General features: G+C 40.4%; 2 protein-coding genes across 3 annotated transcripts in view; one reads left to right on the top strand and one right to left on the bottom strand.

Annotated features, from left to right (window-relative positions):
• SLC44A3 (solute carrier family 44 member 3) overlaps positions 1 to 7,631 on the top strand; it is a 74,224-nt gene extending 66,593 nt beyond the window's left edge. For both annotated transcript variants that reach the window (XM_048862170.2, XM_048862169.2), the window contains exons 13-15: positions 66 to 203; positions 805 to 1,041; positions 2,630 to 7,631. In XM_048862170.2, coding sequence (XP_048718127.2) covers positions 66 to 203; positions 805 to 1,041; positions 2,630 to 2,770 — 516 coding nt within the window. In that variant the 3' untranslated portion in view covers positions 2,771 to 7,631. The remainder of the gene's footprint in view (positions 1 to 65; positions 204 to 804; positions 1,042 to 2,629) is intronic.
• A 6,781-nt stretch (positions 7,632 to 14,412) lies between these two features.
• The window catches only part of CNN3 (calponin 3), a 56,188-nt gene continuing 47,597 nt past the window's right edge, over positions 14,413 to 23,003 (bottom strand). Inside the window, exons 2-7 of the mRNA XM_048862171.2 lie at positions 22,051 to 22,172; positions 21,511 to 21,577; positions 19,579 to 19,716; positions 18,082 to 18,198; positions 16,171 to 16,317; positions 14,413 to 15,521 (exon numbers count right to left, since the gene is read on the bottom strand). Coding sequence (XP_048718128.1) covers positions 15,174 to 15,521; positions 16,171 to 16,317; positions 18,082 to 18,198; positions 19,579 to 19,716; positions 21,511 to 21,577; positions 22,051 to 22,172 — 939 coding nt within the window. The 3' untranslated portion in view covers positions 14,413 to 15,173. The remainder of the gene's footprint in view (positions 15,522 to 16,170; positions 16,318 to 18,081; positions 18,199 to 19,578; positions 19,717 to 21,510; positions 21,578 to 22,050; positions 22,173 to 23,003) is intronic.

Raw genomic sequence — 23,003 nt, 5'->3', positions numbered from 1 at the left:
ATTCCAGATTAAAAGATTTCTACTTTTTTTTCCAATCACTTTATCTTTTTATTCTCTCATTTCAGCATGTATACACCACAACGGCCATAAATGGGACAAATTTTTGTACCTCAGCAAAGGATGCTCTCTTTATTTTAGCAAAGAATTCTGCTAATATAGCATTCATTAATTGCTTTGGAGACTTCATCATTTTTCTAGGAAAGGTAAGAGACTGTAATTTACAAAGTCCATGAATAAACTCCTAATTATAGACTAACTATAGGCTGAATTCTGTAATAATGAAGACAAAGATTAGGGACTGATTCTCTTTTCACGTACACCAATTAAATCAGGAGTAGTCATGTTGAAGTCATGGAGTTACACTGATGTAAAATGGGCTTAGTGAGAGGAGAATCAGGTTCTTGCATTTTTGTTGGAGGAACTTAGTTCACTGCTTATTATATTTACTTCATTATTATCATTAGTATTACAGAAGCATCCAGAGGCCTCATTGCACTAAATGCTGTACAAATGCATAGTAAGAGAGAGTTAGTGCCCCTTAGAACTTAAGACAAGGCATGACAAGTGGGTATAACAAACATATGGAAGGGACATGGATGGGAGGACAAGAATAACAATGATAGTAAATCTGTGTACCCACATGTGTCCTGTGTGAACAGGTAGATAGTTTCAAATTGATTGATCTCAAGCCTTCTCTCCCCTTTATGAAAGAAATTGTCTTTAAAACATCAGCCAATAAAATATTTGCTGTAGCTTTGGTGCATATTGTAATATAGCTGCTTCCTTTTTTTCCCCTTTATACAGGTGTTTGTTGTATGTTTCACAGTTTTTGGAGGGTTAATGGCATTTAACTACCATCGTGAGTTCCATGTATGGGTAGTTCCTCTGTTGCTAGTTGCACTTTTTGCCTGCTTGGTAGCCCACAGCTTTTTGTCGGTATTCGAAGTGGTCATGGATGCCCTGTTTTTTTGTTTTGCTGTTGATATGGAAACAAATGATGGATCTCCAGAGAAGCCATATTTCATGGATCAAGAATTACTGGTAAACTCTTGACAGTAACGTAGACACTTTAGCAGGCAGATAAATTCAGTAATATGTTTTAATAGTGTATTGATCAAGTGGTGTTCTTGTGCCTAAGATTCACTCTTCCTCCAACTCTCCCCCCCTTAAAAACTAACCTACAATAAATGCCTTCTCCAGCTCCTTAGATGATTTGGACAAAAGGATACAAATTGTGTAATAAAGTTCACACCTCCCATTGGGTCTCCCAGTGCATCTGCTTCAGTCTTTTACACCCAGCCTCTCTGGATAAAGACCATCTTTGTTTGTGTTTTGCATAGGTTAAATACATTATTGGTGCTTAACAAATTAATAGGTGACCCAGTATGTAGAGTCCCCATCTACATCATGAAGACCTAAAACTAGAAATGTAGATGTAATGTATCTTAACTTGCATCCAGAAATGTTCCTTCTAGTTTTCAGCAGTTGTTCAGATAGCTATGGTGAGCCCTGAAGACACTACAATTTTGAACAAGCCTCATCCATGTCTGGCAAACTTAATCAGTCTCTTTCCACTGGGTTGTTTATCTGTACCATGGGAATTCCTGTGTCAGACTCCTGATGTTACATGGAGAATCATTAGAAGGATTAGGAAGACAGCTTTCGTTTAAACAAATGTTCAGTAGTTAGTGATGGTAAAAGGTGCTTTAGTTACAAAGGCATGTGGAATGTTTAAATGTACATATACCTTCTCTTTCATATGGAGAGGAAGGTTAAAGAGACAGATGTTCTTTCTGTTCATGCTGCTTTCTGGACAGGTCTGCATTTTTCCTCACATGCCATGTGACAAAGACAGTGTTACTGGTCCATGAAAAATAAATTTAGCAGCCAGAATAACCCATACAGTATGGATGCTCTCGATGGATTTCATCAGAAAAAATGCCATAATATCTGATTTGAAATGGTAGTTGTTACTTTCCTTGTAATATTCACAGAATTCAGGGTTTTTTGGGTTTTTTTAAACACCCAAACGTCCTATAAATGAATTTAACCTTTGGCCAAAAGAAGACAGTTTGGTTTTTTTGCCCCACTTCAGGACAGCACTTAACCACATGCTTACGTTCTGTCATGAATAGCGTGATACATTCCTGAGTGTGGAAACTTTGGAGTCTGGCCCTCCAAACTTTTCCTTCTTCAAATGAGAGACTTCTCCTTCTATCAACCAGAAACTATTTGCCAAATGCCAGAATGTGTATAACTTTAATTTTTGCCTCAAGAAGGCAGTTTATAGCCACTCCCTGCCTGCACTGCACTGCTGTCTACTTTCTTTCCTAATCCCTACTGCCAGACTCTCCAACTCTGGCCTTAACTCCCTGGCAAACTTGCCATGCCCTTGGGGCCAGAAGGAAATGAACCTTTCCAGTAAGGGGGGTTGTAGAGAGAGTGCCCTGTCCTCAACAGCTGTAATCATCCCACTGACATAGCCAGTTTCCAATGTCATCCACTTGAACTAGTTAAAGGGTTTAACGCTCCATGTTAATTGTACTCCTTTTCAGTGATTCACCAGGTTGTTGATTTATATAACAGTTTAAATTTCTGGATGACCTCATCCTCTATTTCTGCTTTGTAGAGTTTTGTGAATCACAGCAATAAGCTAACAGAGTGGGGGAAAAACAGAAAGCAAAAGACCCCCCGGAACAATGAAGATGGTACAGAGCTACAGCCTATGGTGAAACAGGAACAAAGACGATGTGATGAGGACCTCAAATAACATGTCTCCCAGGTGTACTACAAGAATGGGGATAGACTGTAAATATTTATTTTCTACTTTGTGATTTCTCGCAGCAGCCAAATTGTTGAGCCCCAGGGCTTTCATCCCTTCATACTAATCACTGTTACTGACACTGGAAGCTCAGGGCCAGATTCTGGCCATGCATGGCCAGCAGTGAACTCTGCTGGTATAAAGCAGGCAGAACTGGCTTTTGTGCCAACCACCCTTCCCATCCCAAGCATAGAGAGGGATGAAGAGGCCCAGAGAGAGCATGTGCCAGGGTTCCTCGCAGCCACATTGGTCCTCCATTGGCATAAAGGCTCAAAAGGCCTTAAGTGTAAATTACTGTAGTGCTAGGTTGTTCTAATTCACACTGGGACTAGTGTAGATTTCCCAATTCCCTGCACTGAGCAGTGCTCAGATGTGGTGGAGAATCTGGTACATAGAATCATAGAATATCAGGATTGGAAGGGACCTCAGGAGGTCATCTGGTCCACCCCCTGCTCAAAGCAGGACCTAATCCCCAACTAAATCATCCAGCCAGGGCTTTGTCAAGCCTAACCTTAAAAACCTCAAAGGAAGGAGATGCCACCACCTCCCTAGGTAACCCATTCCAGTGCTTCACCACCCTCCTATTGAAAAAGTTTTTCCTAATATCCAACCTAAACTTCCCCCACTGCAACTTGAGACCATTACTCCTTGTTCTGTCATCTGCTACCACAGAGAACAGTCTAGATCCATCCTCTTTGGAACCCCCTTTCAGGTAGTTGAAAGCAGCTATCAAATCCCCCCCTCATTCTTCTCTTCTGCAGACTAAATAATCCCAGTTCCCTCAGCCTCTCCTCATAAATCATGTGCTCCAGCCCCCTAATAATTTTTGTTGCCCTCCGCTGGACTCTTTCCAAATTTTTCACGTCCTTCTTGTAGCGTGGGGCCCAAAACTGGACACAGTACTCCAGATGAGGCCTCACCTATGCAGAATAGAGGGGAATGATCATGTCCCTCGATCTGCTGGCAATGCTCCTACTTATACAGCCCAAAATGCCATTAGCCTTCTTGGCAACAGGGGCACACTGTTGACTCATATCCCCTGATCCTGTATTATCTCTGTCATGTTATGTGGCTTTGGTCTATTCTAGCTTTATCCATTATTGTACTAAAGGTATTTAAGGTTTTACTTTGCCCTCAGTGTGAGGGTTCCTGTCATCTACCCCAAGACTCCCCGCAAGATATTGAACTTCATAGTGTGAATTCTGGATAGCCTGATCCTGGGGGAAGAACCGTGTCACAGTCAGATCAATTGGCCCTTAAGCTAAACATTAACAACCTTAAAAAGGGTTAGGCAACAAACAAAAATCACCAAAGGAAAAGAGAGCAGATGCATTTTCCTGTTTCTGTACAAGGCACTTTGGGATGCTTGGATGGGAGGGCCTACATTATCAACCTAGGCCGGCAAATGAAAGAAAGATCAGCTGATACCAGTCAGTGGGCTAGAGCTTCTCACTTCTGGCCATGGTTTAAGCTGACATTTTTGTTTGATTGTGCTTTACACTGTTTAAAAATTAGGAGGTGAAAGAAGGGAGATGCCCCCTCAAGATGCAGTTTCAGACTTAAAGACTAAGGGTCTGACTTCAAGCACAATTAACTCAAGTTATAATTTCAGTGTTACCCCTAGACTCCCATCCACACTCACAGATCTCTAGCTTGAGTTAGACCATGTCTACACTACATAGTTTTGTCAACATAAGGCAGCTTATGTCAACCTAACTAGAAGTGTACATACTGCAGTGCTCCTCCCGCCACTTTAACTTGCCTGCTACGCTGATGTAATAAAACCACCTTGATGAGAGGAATAGAGCTTAGGGCAACATAGTTAGAGTGATGCAGTGTCAGAGTAAACACTGCATTGCATACGTCGCCCTAAGTGGCTTCCAGGAGGTATCCCACAATGCCAACACTGACAGCTCTGGTCACCATTTTGAACTCCCCTGCTCTGCAGCCTAGTATACAAGTGAACGCCCCTCACCTGTTAAAGCCCAGGGAAGTTTTGAACTTGCTCTTCCTGTTTGCTCCTGGTGGAGATCTCACATAGCAACTTCCCACCTGAGCATGCTGGCTCCACACAGTACCCTGCCTTGAGTACCCGGTGGTGGATCTCCTGGATGGGGGAGAGGAGGCTGTGCAGATGCAGCTCTGCTCCAGCCTCAGAAACTTGCTCGGGGAGTGGAGGAGAAGGGCTCCAATAGGGACGTACAGCAGTTCAAAGAGCTGTGGCAGGCATAGAAAGGCAAATAGTCACCTCTGGTACGGAGCTGCAGACATGCTGCTTCTACAAGGAGTGGGCTGGGGTCAGGGTGTTGGTGAATAGCTCCCTGCCTTGAGCTCCTCTTATAGCCTTGTAGTTATAAGGCCAGCACAATACTAAAGAGCAGTGCAGGATCCAAGCGTTCTGCCACAGATGGCTGGCTCACAGGTTACCAGGGCAGTTGAAAAGCAGCTGGAAACCTAGTAGGATGCCCACGGAATGATGGGATTGAGAAACCTGCACCATGTGACATTGAACCTGCCACCATGTGACATTGCAAACCCTCTCAAAAACACCCTGCGACCAGTTACATAGTGGGATAGCTACCCACAGTGCACTGCTTTCTGTGTCAATGCAAGAGTTGCTACTGTGGATATACTCCGCCGACACAAGGAGCTTAGTGTGGACGTGCAACTGCTGTTTAATTACAGCGACTTAACTTTGTAGTGTAGACATTAGCCTTAAATGGTGCTTTATGCTCGAGCCTGTTTAGGCAGGGAAGGGATGGGATAGTTTGAGGCTCAAGTGATGCTGAAGCTCAAGCTCCTAATGTTGTGGGGATGTAACAGCTTGAGTTACAAGTCATTAGCAGCTAATCCAATCACTCTGTTAATCCAATCACTCTGTACTGCTAATCAAATCACTCTGTAACTCCATGGTTTTTTTGCAGTGTGGTTGCTCTTGCTTGAGGTAGGCTAGCTCAGATGCAGTTTTTTGAGTGTACAAACTCGAGTTATGTTGCTGTGAAGACAAGCTCTCAGAGAAAAAGGTTGCCAGTTGACTTTAATGGAGCTATGACAATTTACATCAGCTGAGAATCTGACTCCGTGTGTTTAGAACTCAGCACGATTGTCACCCAAGCACAAAATATAATTCTCAATAAAGCCAGGGTTGGCTGATAAATGTTCTGCAGCAGCAGCACCCATTCCACGTCCTGCTAAATTGTGTCATGCACAGAAAGAAAGTCATATTGTTGCCCCTTTTTGACCCAAGTGACTAGTCAAAGTTTGGGGCCTGGTGAGTGTTCCAGGTGGGAGTACAAATTGGTAAAGCCAAGTGTTTCTTTGATGCAGTTTTGGTTGTTTACAACGAATGTACCAAGTCCTGTCTTTCTGAACATGCAGGAAACAGCTTCTTTTGCTAACAGCACCAAGAGCAGTCTTTTGGGTCAGGTGCAGACTGAAAAACCTCTCCCCATGTGTCATCCAGGGTGAGGCGCCCACTTTCATCTGCTTCTTCAGCCTGTCAGTGTCACTCACTCAGGCTGCGGCTACCCTAGAGCGCTTACAGCAGCACCGCTGTACCGCTGTAGCTCTGCGGTTGTAAGGTCTCTAGTGGAGCCACTCACAGCCAGCAGGAGAGAGTTCTCCCACCGACTTAATTAATCCACCCCCAGGAAGGGAAGCTCTGCTGCCAACACAGCACTGTCCACGCCAGCCTTAGGGCGGTGTAACTTATGGTCCTCAGTGGGTGGCTTATTCACACCCCTGATCAACATAAGTGATAGTGTAGACATCGCCTGAGTCTATCCTCAGTTTCTGTGTGTTCTGTCTGCCTGTCACAATACTGAGGCAAACCTTCCAGTCACCCGTAGGAAGGTTTTGTCCAGCTCATAACTATATATTTGGGTGACTTTATTTGATTTATTTTCAGAGGTTGCAGACTCAGGGTAGGTCTGTGCTACAACTGCTGCAGAGGCACAATGACAGGGCTGCAGCAATACTGCAGCAGCATTGTAGTGTAGACACTACAGCGATGGAAAGGGGTTTTCTGTCACTCTAGCAAATCCACCCTCTGAGAGACGGTGCCTAGGCTGATGGTACCTTTCACCTCTCTACATCTACATGGGGGGTAGGTCGACTTGACCTCCCACAGGGTGTGAAATTTTTTACAGCTCTGAGCAATGTAGCTAGGTTGATCTAAGTTTTAGGTGTAGACCAGGCCTCAGGCCCTTACACTTTTTTCATGGCATTATTGTACAGAGAAATAACCTAAGCTCTTCCGTTAGAATTCATGGTTTTAAGTTTATTGTTCTGATTATGAATGTCTGTGCTTGGTGTCTTCATTCTTTGTACTTTTGGTGAATTTAGTCAAAACCTATTGAAAAGACAAAAGTGGAATACAAAATATTTTCCCCACCAAAGAAAATCCTGGATACACAGATACAAGAGTGGCACAATCCCCCTTTATTTTCTTGAAAGATCACATTTTACAAATATTTTGACAAAGTTATCTGGGCCAGTGCTACATATTTGATTCCCCCCCCCCGTTGTAGACTTGAATTTGAGATTGACCTTGAAAGCATGCAGGCTAAGCAGTAATAGCAGAAATTCAGACAAAACAAAGTGAAGGTTACAGATACGTTGGGACAAAGTAATTTTTAGATGTGTAAACCCTGGTTTGTACCTCTTGCACTGAAGAAAAAATTAGAGATTTACTTGTTTAATTTTTTTATGTACAGTAATGGATTTTTCCAGCATATCTGATTTTATTAAAAAATGTAAAAGTATTTATGATGTTTTATAAAAGTTGAATTAATAAACAAATCTCCTGTAAGGTTTGTGGTGCTGCTTAAAAACCGTAAGTTGACAAAGTCTAAGAGCTATCCTTTTGGTATCGGACCCTCTTGATAAGTCAGCTGATGTGACCCACCAGTAATTCTGTATGCACCTATATGGAAAATATTGGCCAGTAGTCCCTGGGTCAGTTGATGCACTGAATTGTAAAGAAGGTTCTTTTAGATCATTCCCATTTGGACCATTTAATATCCCTTAATAACCCAACCCCCCCCACCCCCCACCCCCGTTGTAGACCCAATTAAGGAGCAACATTGAAGCTATTGGAAGGAAATTATCTCCAGTTTCCCTCAGCCAAGACAATGGCTACGAGATATGGGGGTTTGTGGGAGGTCGGTCAGTTGTTTTTTGGTTTGGGGAGGGGTTTTTTGTGCAGGTGGATGGGTGGTTTTGGTGAGGAATGGTTTTAAATAGAGGAAAATTATGAACAGCACTTTGGCTCCTCTCTGCACGGCAGATGAGGGATAAATCCTCTAGATATACTAATGTTTGTAAATAAAAATGAACAGACATTTTGTATGTGATAGAAAGCAGGGAAAATAAGCTGGGCTCTTTATGTTGATCTGAGATCATAGGATTAAATGGCATAGAGAGGCAGACGTGATTGGACAGAGGTTGAGTATTAGGGTGAAGAAGTAGATGTGGACGTTTCTGGCATAGAAGTGGTAGTTTGGGGAGTGAAGGAAATTACCTCATGGGGAGCGAGTGAAAAGATGACAAAGGATGGAGTCCTAAGAAGACTCTGGGAGAGAGGAGGAGCCTCCAGAAGAGATGCTGAAGGAGTAGACAAAAACTTTTAAATAATAATAAAACCCTCAAAGAGCATCAGGGAATGTCTTTTTATGCACAATTGAAGTTTCATTGAGCTCTGGGGTTGGGTTTGGGTCCTGGATGTCATACATTTTCATGAGGTCAAAATTTTCTCATTCTGTGAGATACATGGATCCATTTTTCTCTTTTGGGAGGAAATTGGAGAAGATTTCAAAAGATCAGGATATTATAGTGAGTTTTTTAAATTCACGTAGATCTAGATCTGATGTCGATATTTACTCAGTGCTACACAATCCTTTTTTTCCGCCCCCCCCTCCCCCCCCTTCTTCCCCAGAGCTGCTTGAACTTCCTGTTTGAGGGCAGGATTGAGTGGGAGACCAGAAGGTGTCTCTAGCAGAAATATACAGGCAGTACAGATGGTTTCAGTCTATGAGCTGGAACATTTCTGCAGGTAAGAGAAAGTTCCTGTCTTTGCTGCCCTAAAGAACAAACTCAGAGGTGGAGGAGGACAGTTTGTTTAGTAACTGAGGAAATATCAGAGGCAGCAAAGGCAATTGGTGCCAATTCTCTTGTCTTCTAATAAAAATTGGTGAGACCATTCCACTGAAATCTATGGATTCTTCCCCCTCCTCCCCCCACCATGTGAAAAGGAGACTTAGACATTTCTGTGTCAGCATTTCCTTATCTCCCACCTTTTCAGCCAGACATTAACACTCTCTATAGGTTTGGGGATCCATACAGGGGAGGGGAGCATGCAGTGGGTGGGATCATCCCTAGAGGCTGTATATAAGGGATTGCAGGGATGGCCACTGGCTGTGAAAGCCCTACTGCTACTGGGGTGGTCAGAGACACAGGTCCTCTATGAGGATGGACCCAGCTTCCTGCTTGTCCTAGGAGAACTTAAGGTTTGGGGGCAGGCCCTGCAGCCTTTTCCATGTGGGCAGCAAGCCCGGCCTGAAAACCCATGCACTGGGGAGAAAATTCCACAAGGGAAATACTGTGGAGATTTCTTCCCCTTTAGCCCCCTACTGAGGTTCTTCCCTTGGGACAGGGCAATTGGGTCCAGCGTTGGGAGAGTTTAGTACAGTAGAACCTCACAGTTATGAACACCTTGGGAATGGAGGAGGTTTGTAACTCTGAAATGTTTGTAACTCTGAACAAAATGTTATGGTTGTTTTTTCAAAAGTTTACAGCTGAACATTGATTTAATACATCTTTGAAACTTTACTATGAAGAAAAATGCTGCTTTCCCTTAATTTTTTAGTAGTTTACAATTAACACAGTACTCTACTGTATTTGCTTTTTGTGTCTGTCTCTCTCTCTCTCTGCCACCGCCGCCTGATTGTGCACTTCTGGTTCCAAACGATGTGTGTGGTTGACTGGTCAGTTCGTAACTCTGGTGATCATAATTCTGAGGTTCTGCTGTAAAAGGAGAATGACCCAAGTGGCACATACCTCAGCCAGACACCGTGAAAGCTTCTCCAGTCATGTCTATACCTATGTTCAGCAGAAGTATATCAAACTATGCTGGTATTTTGTGAGGCGGCCTAAAATTAGTTCATTTACTTCACTTCAGGCTCCCAGAAGTGAATTCCTACTATGTGAGAGCCTGCCCCTAATAGCTGCTCTATCCAATTGGCAAAGACAAAGGCTAACAGACTTTCTCACCTATCTTTGATAAGATATCATTAATGATTCATTTGTATTCTATCTTTGAGTATCTACCCTACCTTTAGATGGTGTCAGGACAACTTCATATAGGTTTAGTCCTGTGACCCAATGTCCTCATTGTTAGATCAGCAGCCTTCAGGCCAAACAGAGGACAGCATGTACTGTACTTCACCCACTCAAGAGTCCTTCCTAATTAAACAGCACAGACTTATTTTAAAGGTACATGATCATCTTGAAAATAGTCCTTGACTGAAAACTTAGTGACCATGATAGATGCAAGCAACCCCTAGTATGACTATAACTTAAAGAAGTTGATAGTTTTTTTTTCTGTCATGTAAGTTTGTTGTGTGCATTTAATAGCATTTTATGTGTAATCAGTTTCTCTGTTGCTGAAAAGACTTCTAAACACCAATAGGAAAGTAGAAAATCATTTATAAAATTTTATTTTACAAGAAATTTAAAAATAGAAAAAAACTTATGACCTCCCACTTAAAAGATGCTATGTCAGAAACTGGAGTATAGTTTATAATGGTAAATTTAAAGCCGTGCAGGGACCTTAAAGCCAAAGAAAAGGAGACATGATCTTTAAGTACAGTATCTTCCATAGTTGTTTGCAGTGGAGTTGTAGCCATATTGGTCCCAGGATGTATGAGAGACAAGATGGATGAGGTGGTAATTTATTAAACTAACTTCTGTTGGTAGAAGGTACAAGCTTTCGAGCAGTGCAGAGGTGGTCTTCTTCAGAACCTGAAGAGCTCTGTCTAGCTTGAAAGCTTGTACCTTCCACCAACAGAAGTTGGTTTAATAAAAGATACCATTTTACCTATCTTGTGTACATTCCTATTTTAAAAAATTGAGTGCTCTAACCCCTACCAAAATTCAGAAAATCTTAAGACTTCAGAAACCTGATAAGTATCCATGGCCATTCAGTATCCTACCAAACAACATATCGTTTCTTCTCAAAAGAAAGTTCTGGATTTTCAGTTCATGTCTTATAATAATGTGGATAGTCCCTTAAACTTGTACAGTGTTATTACAAAGGAAAGATTTTTCCTTACCCTGAAGAACTTGAGTATGTTAAGAAAATGTGTGGAGGGATTACTGACTAGCTACCTTCTCTCATTCCAATATGTTGGAGGACAGTTAAGCTATATTGCATTTAATTCCCAGACTAAGCTAACAGTAGTCCTCTATCATTGTTTCATCTCCATGTTCTCCCACAGATGTCTTTTAATGGTTTCCTATTGTTTGAGTTTTTGGTTTATGTTATGCATTGTGTCATCTTTCCATGGCTACATCTGTTAGAAGTGGGAAAGGAAGGACAATTCTAGAGATTAAGCATTTAAATAGGAACATGAGCTTTTGTGTGAAAGATACACTTCCCGAATACATTTAACTACATCTTTCAAAGAATGCCTAATTGATCATTTTCAAAGGTACTTTAGAGCACTTGAATATCAAATGTTGTCAGGTGCAACTGCCAACTTAATGCCTTTAGTCTTTTGATGTCCTATATTCCGTTGCCTTTACTTACTTTTCACCATTTATGCTGTTTACATGTTGCTGTAAAACTAGGTTGGTCAGTTTCATTTTTTGCAGGCTCTTAAAAGTAAAATCTGATCCCGATATATGTCTTGGCTCTCCATTCCTCTGATCTGCTACATTAAGAGGCAGGACCAAACCTGTTGCGTGTGGCTAGGCTTCCCTTCTAAAGAACTCTTCAGAGAGACCACTTCCAAAAGGACTATCTTAAGAATTGATAAACAAGTTATAACAACATTCCCTTCATTTTATCAGTCTACAGAGCATAATGGAGCCAGATTAAGAATTAAATCACAAAGTTAGGAGCGTATCAGTTACTGCTGAAGAATAGCTTTTTCCTCAATGCAAGGCCCGTGCTGCTAAATGGAATTTCCATGAGTCTGGATGAGTAAGGGCCTTGACTCAATAAGTCTTTCTAGAATGGTAGAGGGAAGGAAGGTCTGTTTTGAAAAACATACCTTCTCATCTAAGACCAGCTTTAAGACATTGTGGTGAAGGCTGCAATGCCACTGCCCTTACAGTACCTTTCCTGTGAACAAAGGTCTTTTTAAAATTTGGCAGTTGACAGGCACTCACACTTCGTAGTGGGGAACTTTAAAATCAGAAGGGATGTTGCAGGTAAGAGTCTGTACTGGAGTCTGTTTCGGATGTACAGCACTAGTGTGGTATGTACAGGTCTGCCACATGGAAGTCATGAGCATGACACTACAGCATTAAGTGACTGACATCAGGATTAGTGTATTAATCAATTTTAGTGTATTTCAAAGTACATGAATTTGAAATACAATTGTACACAAAGCATGGGCTTTTAAGAAAACAGGTAATGACATTTGTGACTGTATGTATGTACCAATTAGTTAGTTGGTACGAAATTTATAGTTTATTTTTAAGCACTATGTGGGTATTCCCTCATGCCTAGTGTGGACTGTCCACTAAATTCAGAGTCATGATACCGTAAACTACTGAAAAATGAAAACTTGTGTTTATAGATTGAGGAAAGTGATTTGCATATTACATGCTAATTAACTTGTTCCCTGTTGCATCATAATGGGGAAAATAATTATATGTATTTGAGTCTGATCCTGTACTATTGACTTCAGCTGGACCAGGATTGTGGTCCTAATGAGCAAGGTAAGTTTATTTAAAAAAAAAAAAAAAAAAAAAAGCAAGCTCCAGGAAACTAATCCATATGACATAACTGACATAGTAGTCATAATACTGCTTTTAAGCATTTTGTTTAACATGATAGGTGGGCACTGAGATGAATTACTTTCATAGGGATTGAACTCCTATGCTGTCTTATACAGAACTAACTGCAGTAAAAATATAGTTCACAGGTTTGATGGACAGTTCTTTTCCTCCCTTAATATGTGAAATGGTTATTTTTAATTCTGTTGACTCAAGCAGCTACTTCAGGATGATTTGTTAGACATAAATAGCTAAGCTAGAGTCATCAGGCCAGCTGAAAATGTCTGATATCAAACCATATCAAAAGCAAACAGCAGGAACTCTGTAACAAACAAGCAGTTTCTCTCTCTTCCTCAAGGAAGGGCCCTTCACAAGCTCAGGCTGCTTGCTATTAGCATGACTCTTTAAGTACTCACATCAAAGACCCCATCTACAGTTTTTTAACTGTCCCCCTTCCACTGCTAATGTTGGCACAGCCTTGTTAGCATCCCTGGGAGCCCTAGTGTTAGGCTATTGTTAAAGTGGTTAGAGAAGGCAAATAAGATAGGCCTGGTCTACAGCTACCTTGCTCAGGGGTTTTAAAAATCCACAGCCCTGAGCAACAGTTTGGCCAACCTAACCCCTGGTGTAGACAGTGCTAGGTTGATGGAAGAGGTGGATTACCTACACCAACAACAGGCAAAGCCTTTCTGTCATAAGTATGTCTACACTGAAATGCTACAATGATGCCACTGTAGCGTTTCAAGTGTAGACAAACCCTTAGTGATGCTTCTCAGTAGTCTACACAGAGGGAGACAACCTTCTGTTCCACTCACAAATAATGCCCTTTTTTTTTGGTTTGCTGGCAGCTGCCTAAGATTCGTATGCTTGTAGTTTTTGAATGCTACACTTAATGCTCTGGCAATTTGTTAAGCGTTAGTTGAAGCACCACTTCTGAGTAGCAGATATAGTATGAATATACATGCTGCCATGTCAAGGGTATAGGCCAAACCAGAGGCTCTGTTGTAATTCTGCAACTCCTCATTGTGTTGAGAAATGAACTCTCCTATTCCCAAATTGTAAGATTCTGGATTTTGTAATTGCATTTTCATCATAAACTGCTATTCTCCCCTCCACAGATTATTCTCATAGGGGTCAATACAAACTCCATGTTTCAAGTTGACGTCTGCTTCATACCTAGAGGCGTGAGGGGGAATAAGAGAGGGTAAGCAGAGCAGATTCCTGCAGAATGTGTAGTTAGACAATATTGCTCTCAACATTAGGGAGGACCATCTAGTGAAACCCTACAGATGCTCCACCCAGTAGCTCATGGGATTGGAGAGAGTATTCTCTTCTGTATGCTGCTCCCAGTTGGGATCTGCAGGGGCAGGGGACCCCCTCCCTTTCTAGGACTCTAATGTTGAAAAGAACATTTCATACTCTGGCCTGACATAGATCCACTAGAATTTTTTTCAGAACATTTCCTGAGCTGTGGGGGTTCTAGATTACCTTGACATAGCCAAGAATAAGATTTGGGAATAATTTCTATGGTAACTAATGTTCTAAGCATCGTAATGTAACAAATAAATGAGACATCAAAGTCATGCACCTTCAAGAAAAAAATATTTATAAAAATACAATGGGATCAGTTTATGATGAGAAATGTGGCAATAAATACAGTTCAAGGAAGAAAAAGCATTTCTACATGGATATATTATGGCACATACAATAAAAATAAATGCACCATCAAAACATGGGACTTCTGTGGGCTCAAGGACTTTGTACAAGCTCCCTTTTTAGTAAGACAACTATTCTAGGAGTTTGGTCAGTTTAGATAATGGAATGAATACACAATCACAAATGCACATTTATCCTGTCTACTGTCTGACTTTAAAAAAGCAAACCATACTGCAGAAATAAAGTAATTATTTACTAATATACTGCAGCTTAACTTTTAGCATTTAACATAAGCATGGAAGTCTTTTCAGTGTTCCATGCAGAAATTAGGTAAGTACTAAATAAGTAAAAGGAGGGGTGGATGTGGTGTGTAAATACCTATTTAAGTAGGGGATTGTGAAGATGCATAGATCTTTATTAAAAGAATTGGCTGTACAAGAGTACTCCCCTTTCACAGTATTCCTTTTTACTTCATATGCAGTTATTGGTTATGCTGTAGATTACAACTGTTACAGCACTAAAGGCAACTAGAAGAGGGAAAAGGCAGAGAAAGGAAAAAGGAATGTATGTAAGGCAATCTTTCTTTAGGAACATTAAGCATAGTGTGTAGGAAGACGGGTAACAATTCCACAAGGCTAGTTTTGTTTTTACTGAATAAAATAATGGACTAATATACTGAGCATGTGGTTCAGATCTAATAATCAATGCCCTGGTCACTGTACTGACCATGGTAATCTCTTTGATAGTCATCCTGGTACTCGCCATGATAGTCATCTGGATATTCTGCTTGATAATCACTATCGCTGATTTCTGACCCATTAGTTCCTGTTCCTTGGCTTCCATTATGAATTACAGGTTCTGTTGGAGCAGCACAATATTTCGGGTCATACACTTGTCTTCCAAGCCCATACACGCTCATTCCCTTCTGGGAAGCCACTTTGTTAGTACCCATTTGTAGTGAAATAGTAGAGTTGTCCACTGGCTGTAATGTGAGCTTCTGGTCATAAATATCTCTTCTGGTGCCTGGTGCCAGCATCCCAGCCTAGTGAAACAGGATAATAAAGTAAGCATTATGGTAAGGATACTCTAAAATTCAGTTAAGAATCCTGACACTGAGTTCTGTATGTACAGCATCCACTTGTACAAGCTGAATGGAAAAAGTGACTTAAAATACAATAATATTACAGGACCAACAGTTAACACCTACTAAACACAGCAGTGAAAAAAGTTAAGCTATAGCTCTACAACCCCTAGTAGGAAGGCCCTGCTGAGAAGCCCAGCATGCCCCCCTTTTGGATGTTGCAAAGGGAATGGTGGACATTCAACCAGGATACTGCCCAGGGAGCTGTCTTTCGTTTTGGTTTTGGCTAGTGAGTATGTGAAATGAAATTTCCCCTTATTTTTCTGACAATACAGCCAGAAAAAGGGGCTGGCTGTAGGCACTGTTTTTTGTTCCCTCTAGTTCTTTTCAGCAGGAAGTAGATCATGTGCCCACAAGAGACTCAGCTCTTGAATCATTGCAAGGATGCACTACTGGTATTGTGCCCACCCAAGGTCTCAACTGAAGACTTCCTTAGCAAGATGCAGATCCACCCCTTCAGCCTGTCACCTATCTGCCTGCCCCCTGGAGTGTTGCAGTGTCATGACAATAGCTGATTTTGAAATACTGTATCACATGTAACCTTGCTTACCTGACTGGCCCCTTTGTTAGTACCCATCTGTAGGCTAATTGTTGTCTGGTCAAATGGTTTATCAGTTTGCATTTTTGGATCATAGAGATGCCTTCTGGTCCCATAAGCAGTCATACCTGCCTGGCTGGCACACTTATTGGTTCCCATCTTTATAAAAACACAAAAAAGGGTGATATAGCAACTCAAGGAGACCTAGTCCAAGAACAGAGATCCAAACAACAATTGTATTGGTTGGACCTTAACATAGAGAAAGCAGTTACAGCTTGGCCATTGACCTTAATGTTCACTTCTAAACAGATACTGAGCTTCTCTTGAGCAAAGAATGACAAGTAATCCAATGCCATATTTCAATGGCTATGTCCAATAGGGTGCTGATTAGAGAGAGAAACCTAATTTCATTTTGTGCACTAATGCATATTTTAGCTATGATGGAAAGGCTAATTCATATCATATTACAGTAAAACCTCAGAGTTATGAATACCTGAGTTACGAACTGACCAGCCAACTACACACCTCATTTGAACCGGAAGTACGCAATCAGGTAGTATCAGAGAAAAAAGCAAATACACTGCTGTGTTAAATGTAAACTACTAAAAAAGGGAAAGTTTAAAAAAAATGGACAAGGCAAAGAAATTGCTTGTTTCATTTAAATTAAGATAGTTAAAAGCAGCATTTTTCTTCTGTATAGTAAAGTTTCAAAGCAGTATTAAGTGAGTTGTAAACTTTTGAAAGAACACCATAATGTTTTGTTCAGAGTTACAAACAACCTCCAATCCCAAGGTGTTCGTAACTGAGGTTCTACTGTACTTGCAGTTGTGTGGTACAACAAATTAACGTTTGATGCTATTGTCTTATTCTGATTGATTAGCACAGAAAATGGAAAGAACAGACCCCTCAAAATTCAAAGTAGCACTGCATCCAGCAAGCTTCTAACTTGCTTCTAAACCACTATTTTTTGGGATAGAGAAACAATGTTTACAAGAACCATTAAGCCCACTTCTGTATCCCTATAATATTTAGGCCTGGCAGAATTCTATTTTTTATAGTTTTGACAGATCAATGTTTATTTTTAAGCATGATCATTGCTTTTAAATATTCAGTTGTGTAAAATTAAAGGTTATGCATTTTTTTTTTCATTTTTGCCAATTTAAATTTTCACAGTTGCAGGAACATATGGGGAGATGAAAGGGGTCACTGAATAATTATTTAATGATAGCAGATGCTGCAATTCAAAAAGTTTAAAGCTACCTAAACAGCACCCCCTGTTCCAGCTCTTCTAATGCTGGTAAAACAACATGTTTTATAAACAGTAAGGTGGGACTCAAGTTCTCAAACAGCATTTTTCTTTCTTTGCTCATTTGTAGGAATGGAAATATTTTTTATCTACTTGTGTGTGTACAGTGAAATTAACATTTATTGATAAATATCTAATTCTACTAAGCCTAATTTAGAGATTACAGTAGAGGAAGAAACTCCTTTCACTGACTGTCACTCAATTTTAGAAATCCTGTCAATTGTTTACAAGGACAGAACACAAACCGCACACTAACAGCAGAAAGAGAACTTGTTCTAGGTGAGAAACCAGCAACCCATTTTAGGGCTTGTCTACATAAACAGCACGCAGCAAGCTGTGGTATAAATCTACCTCATGCGAGCCTGCTGCTGGATACTACAAAGTGCACTAGAGAACTTGTAGTTTGCAACGGCAACGTCCACATGGACAGTTCGTACATAGCAGGCTAGCGTGTGGTAGATTTACATTTGCCATGCACTAAATGTTCATACAGACAAGCCCTTAAGTGAATACCACTTTACAATCAATTGCTTTTTCAAACAGCAAATTATCTATCACATTTGAGGATGGTTTCTCAATTTGGTTTACCATACACAAAACTTTAATCTCATGCTTACCTGCAGGCCAATTACACTTTGGCCAGCTTTTAGTTTTCCTGCATCAAAACTCCTTGCTTGCTTTTCTGCATATTTGACACCAATATCAATTGTGGTATGGAATCCTTTGGTTTTTGCCTAAGTAGAAATAAGTCATTCAAAAAGTGAACACTCACTTTTCAAATCATACTTCTTGCCACTAGAACTTCTTGAAGGAATTACACCCCATCCAAGGACAGCAGGCTAAGCTTTTCAAAAGTGACTAATAGTTGAGTGCCTCAACTTTTGGGTCCCAAATTTAAGATGCCTTATGTGGGCCTGACTTTCAGAAAGTGCTACATCTCTGTACTCTGAAAATCAGTCCCTTTAAGGTGTCACTATGGGAACTAAAGAACCACCACCTAAAATCATTAGTCACTTCTTTAAAATATTGGCCAGCAAGTTTTTGATTTGCTTGAAAAGAGAAAGTATTACTTGACAAAGTCTTACATTTAGTATAAAGAAAAGGAGTACTAGTGGCACCTTAGAGACTAACCAATTTATTTGAGCATAAGCTTTCATGAGCTACAGCTCACTTCACTGGATGCATCCGATGAAGTGAGCTGTAGCTCACGAAAACTGATGCTCAAATAAATTGGTTAGTCTCTAAGGTGCCACTAGTACTCCTTTTCTTTTTGCGAATACAGACTAACACAGCTGCTACTCTGAAACCTTACATTTAGTATGTATATCTTTTACTGCTAGAAACATTTTCTAATATTCAACTACAGTCATCCTGTACAATGAGGTAAGTGTTCTTTGGCAGGATTTTTTCTACTGTTTACATAGCCAACCACAATAGTAATTATTCATATAGCCTTGTGAAATTCAAAAGGAGTAATACATGTGATTCACTGGTCGTATTCACCCTGAAAAAAACATGGGCTGGGGAGGGTCTAAAGATATTAAGGATTCTGAGGTTAACCTCCACATTCTCAGACTTCTCCTCTAGTGAATGGGGTTTGGCTGCTGTACTCAGAACACACACAAGACCTTCCTACCTCACAGACCTAGGACATCCCCAGTCCACAGAAAAAACATTGTCCTGTACGGACAGCTAACCCTCTTGGCTTCTGCTCCCTGCAAGAATAGCTTTAGTATATATCAAGCCACCATTAGCAAAGTTACTCTGTGGCTGCTCAACAGCTGTTGTGGAGAAGATTTAGCATGAGTTAATACTGTGTCAAACTCCTTCCTGGGTTGTCACATGTAAGCAGGGGACTATGCTGTTAAAGACAGCACTTTCATAATCCCAACCCTCTCTTACCCACAATCCTTGTACCCCCTACCTTGACAAGGGAGAAACCAAGGCACCCAAAGTGTGGCTTCTGCAGGACCCGTGGGGGAGAGAGCAGCATACCAGAAGGACTTGCCTGCCAAGTGTTCTATGCTTATGAGTGGAAGGAATGATTCTGGCCAATGCATGGATTTCTACCAGTTCAGTGTGGTACAGTATATTCTGTGTAGATAAATACTTACCAGACCAGCTAGTGCCACAAGTGAAGTCTGAACTTGGGTCATGTTCCCATTCTCATAAAGATCATTTGCTTCAAAAATATCATGTGGCTTCATACCATAGACTTGGATGGCTTTGATAAAATTCCCAATGTTCTCCAACTGAAAAATAAAACATGTCGAGGCAAATGTTTCATTTTGGAAAATATTTATAGCTTCAAAAGTACAGTAGGAACTTTGACAAGCTCCCTGCCTTGAAGACTTTAGCCCAGATGTAATACAGATGGGACAAAACATAGAGCAAAGTAAATGGGCGGTAACGCTTAACATAACAATCATTCATTCTGCATTTGGATTTTTTGTTTTGTACACAGAACTGCTATACCCGATCGGACTTGGGGTCCATCTAGTCTGGCCACTGTCTCCAACAGTGGCTAGTGGCTGACATCCCTAGCAGATGTCTTTGACAAGGCACTACACAGCATCTGTCTGTTTTCCCCAGAGATGTTCTAGTTTAAATCAGTGGTTCTCAAGCAGGGATATGCATACCTCTGGGGGTACGCTGAGGTCTTCTAGGGGGTACATCAACTCATCTAGATATTTGCCTAGTTTTACAACAGGCTACGTACAAAGTACAAGCGAAGTCACTACAAACTAAAATTTCATACAATGATTTGTTTATACTGCTCTATATACTAGACACTGAAATGTAAGTACAATATTTATATTCCAGTTGATTTATTTAATAATTATATTGTAAAAATGAGAAAGGCAAGCAATTTTTTCAGCAATAGAAATACATGTGTCACAGCACACCTATGTCTGATTTTGTAAGCAAGGTGAAACTCGGGGGTATGCAAGACAGTTCAGACTCATGAAAGGGGTACAGTAGTCTGGAAAGGTTGAGAGCCACTGGTTTCAATAATACCCCTCCCCCTGCAAAAAAAAGTCAAATTTCTGTGCCAATAGTCTAGTTCCACGGAGTTGTGTTACAAAATACTTTTTTGAAGGAAGAACTACAATTTATAGAAATTATGGAATAACGGGTGTGTTTCAGAAGGCACTTAATGTCCAACTTAACTTAAACTGGTCCATTAATAACCTGTCAAATGTGAAATACCTGTTTTTACTGTGCATCTTACTGTTGACTCACTGGGACATATTCAGCCTAACTTCAGGTACTATTTATTAGTTGTTTTTGGGTAGTGCCTCTAGGTCTCAGTCAGGATGAGGGGGGTTGCATAGAGCATAAGTAAGGACTAAATTTGGCCTTTTCTTTCAGAGGCATGACAGAAGAACTGTTCTTAAGGCTGTTTAGTTTAGACCAGTCCTAGACCATTTACAAGGGACTATCAAGCATAACTTGTCTTGTGTACTAGACAGACCAATCCTTATGTACAAGAACAAATTTGTAGCCTAATTTAAATTTTAATCTGGATATCAGAGATACAATTACTGCTTGTGCATTTTGCCATTTTAATCTTTTTTTGAGTTATATACCAATATTTTGTCCAACACCGCTTAAAAAAAGGGTAATGAAAGGATTTCAGTGGTATTTATTCCTATTTTGCAGAATGACATTTCATGCAATAACCTTGAACAGTATGGCATACAGGGCTGTTAACTTCATATAGCATAGACTGTGGTATCTAGCAGCTTTGGCTGGGTGGAAAGTTCTAGTTAAAAGTTTAACTAAGACAGACATTTTAAAAATTTTTCCTCCTAAGGAAGTAGTCTTGCTATTTGTCTAATACCTGAAATTTCTGCTAGTAATTAAAGCTGCTATTAAACATTTGTACTGAAGTAGCATTTAGAGGACAACCAAGTCTACCCATTTGCTTAAGACTTCATACACATAGTTAATCAACCACTGGAAAGATTTAAGTAAAGAGGCAGTAAAATCCCATTCACGTCAGTTCTGGAAACAAAGGAGGTGGGATTTTTTATTTTTTTTACCTGATGCCAATTTAGTTCTGATTGATTGACTTTCTTCACTGATCCTGGCTGCAGTTTGTTTATAAGTCTGGGAAAAAATTAATGAAATGTGTAAATAGTGAATCTCATTTTCACACTATTTGTACAGGCATTATGTAAAAATCTTTATTGTTCATGCTACCATAGATGTAGTGACTTGATGCAAAACATGTCTGGTCATGGTTAAAAGATTTAGATTTATGTAAAGGGCCTATTTTAGGCTCGAAGAAATCTGATAAGTCTCTTAATTCATACACAAATCCATAAAAATGTGCCAGTTTCATACTGTAGTGTCATATCTCTGATAAATGTTGTTGAAATGCCGGTGATCTGGGTTCAATTCTCAGTCTTTCTTGAGCCCAAGGAAGAGAAAGCAGACATGGAAGCAGACTCTTCCCTGGTAGTAACTGTATTCTGATTACTGAGAACTGTGATATATTCAAAAGGGAGTCCTCAGCTAGTGCTCTCTAGAACCTGGAAAGAGCAAAACTAACTAAGATAAAAAGAAAATTTGTTTCTTACTCGCATAGGATTATGCCATCCTTTAAGCCCAACTGAAAGTTTGCACCAACGGTCAGCCCCGTAACCTCTTCTATCCAATTGCGTAGATCTTCTTCTGCCTGTGGATCATATTTCAGGGCAATCTGTAATACAAATTAGTTACTTAAAAAGAGATGGCATTGTGCTCTCCCCTGAAATATTTTAGTCCAAATGTAAAGCTAATTTGTATCATAGGATATTCTATAACATTTCTCAGACATACCAGTGTTCTGATAATTTCCCAATGCAGTAGAAATCGGTTAGTCAAGCTCTACAATAGCAGCAAGTGAAATAGCAACATATGAATAAATGTTCTCATCTTATGAGAACAAAGGTTTTTGGATCCTGCACCATGACTGAGATATTAATAGGTGCTGGAACTAAAGGTACAGGGCGGGTGCTGCAGACCTGACTTGAAGTGGTTTCCATTATATGCAGGATTTACAGTTTGGTTCAATGGCTCATAGCACCCCCACTATAAAAAGTGTTCCAGCACCATTGGCGATACTGCTCAGATAATGAATTAGACACTTTTGGCCATTATACAAGTGTTTTATAGGTAACCAAGAAAGGATTAAATTGGGTTTATGCCCGTTCTTGACTCTATGATTTGTGAAGACTGTAGAGTTGCTGCCTCCTCCCCACATCAATAGAGTTCTCTTGCTTGTCTTTTACCTTAAATATCAGGAATACCAAACCTGGCTTGCTTGAGGATTGTCTGGATGCCTAAGACGGTATGAATTATGAGACCTCATAATTCAACTAAAGGGTCAGCATGCTGACTCATACTTCAGAGGGAGGAAGCCTATGTTATTCTTTGAAGTTAAGAAGGTCTTAACAAAAACAAGGTTTTAAATGGTCTGACTAAATATCCTCCTGACCCTTTCAAATACACAGATTTCACTCTGACATTTGAGGTCATCATTGTATTTGTT

Source organism: Caretta caretta, chromosome 8 (assembly GCF_965140235.1).
Source record: "Caretta caretta isolate rCarCar2 chromosome 8, rCarCar1.hap1, whole genome shotgun sequence".
Lineage (NCBI taxonomy): Eukaryota > Metazoa > Chordata > Testudines > Cheloniidae > Caretta > Caretta caretta.
Note: the sequence above shows the minus strand (reverse complement) of the source record. Positions and strands in the feature narration are given on the sequence as shown.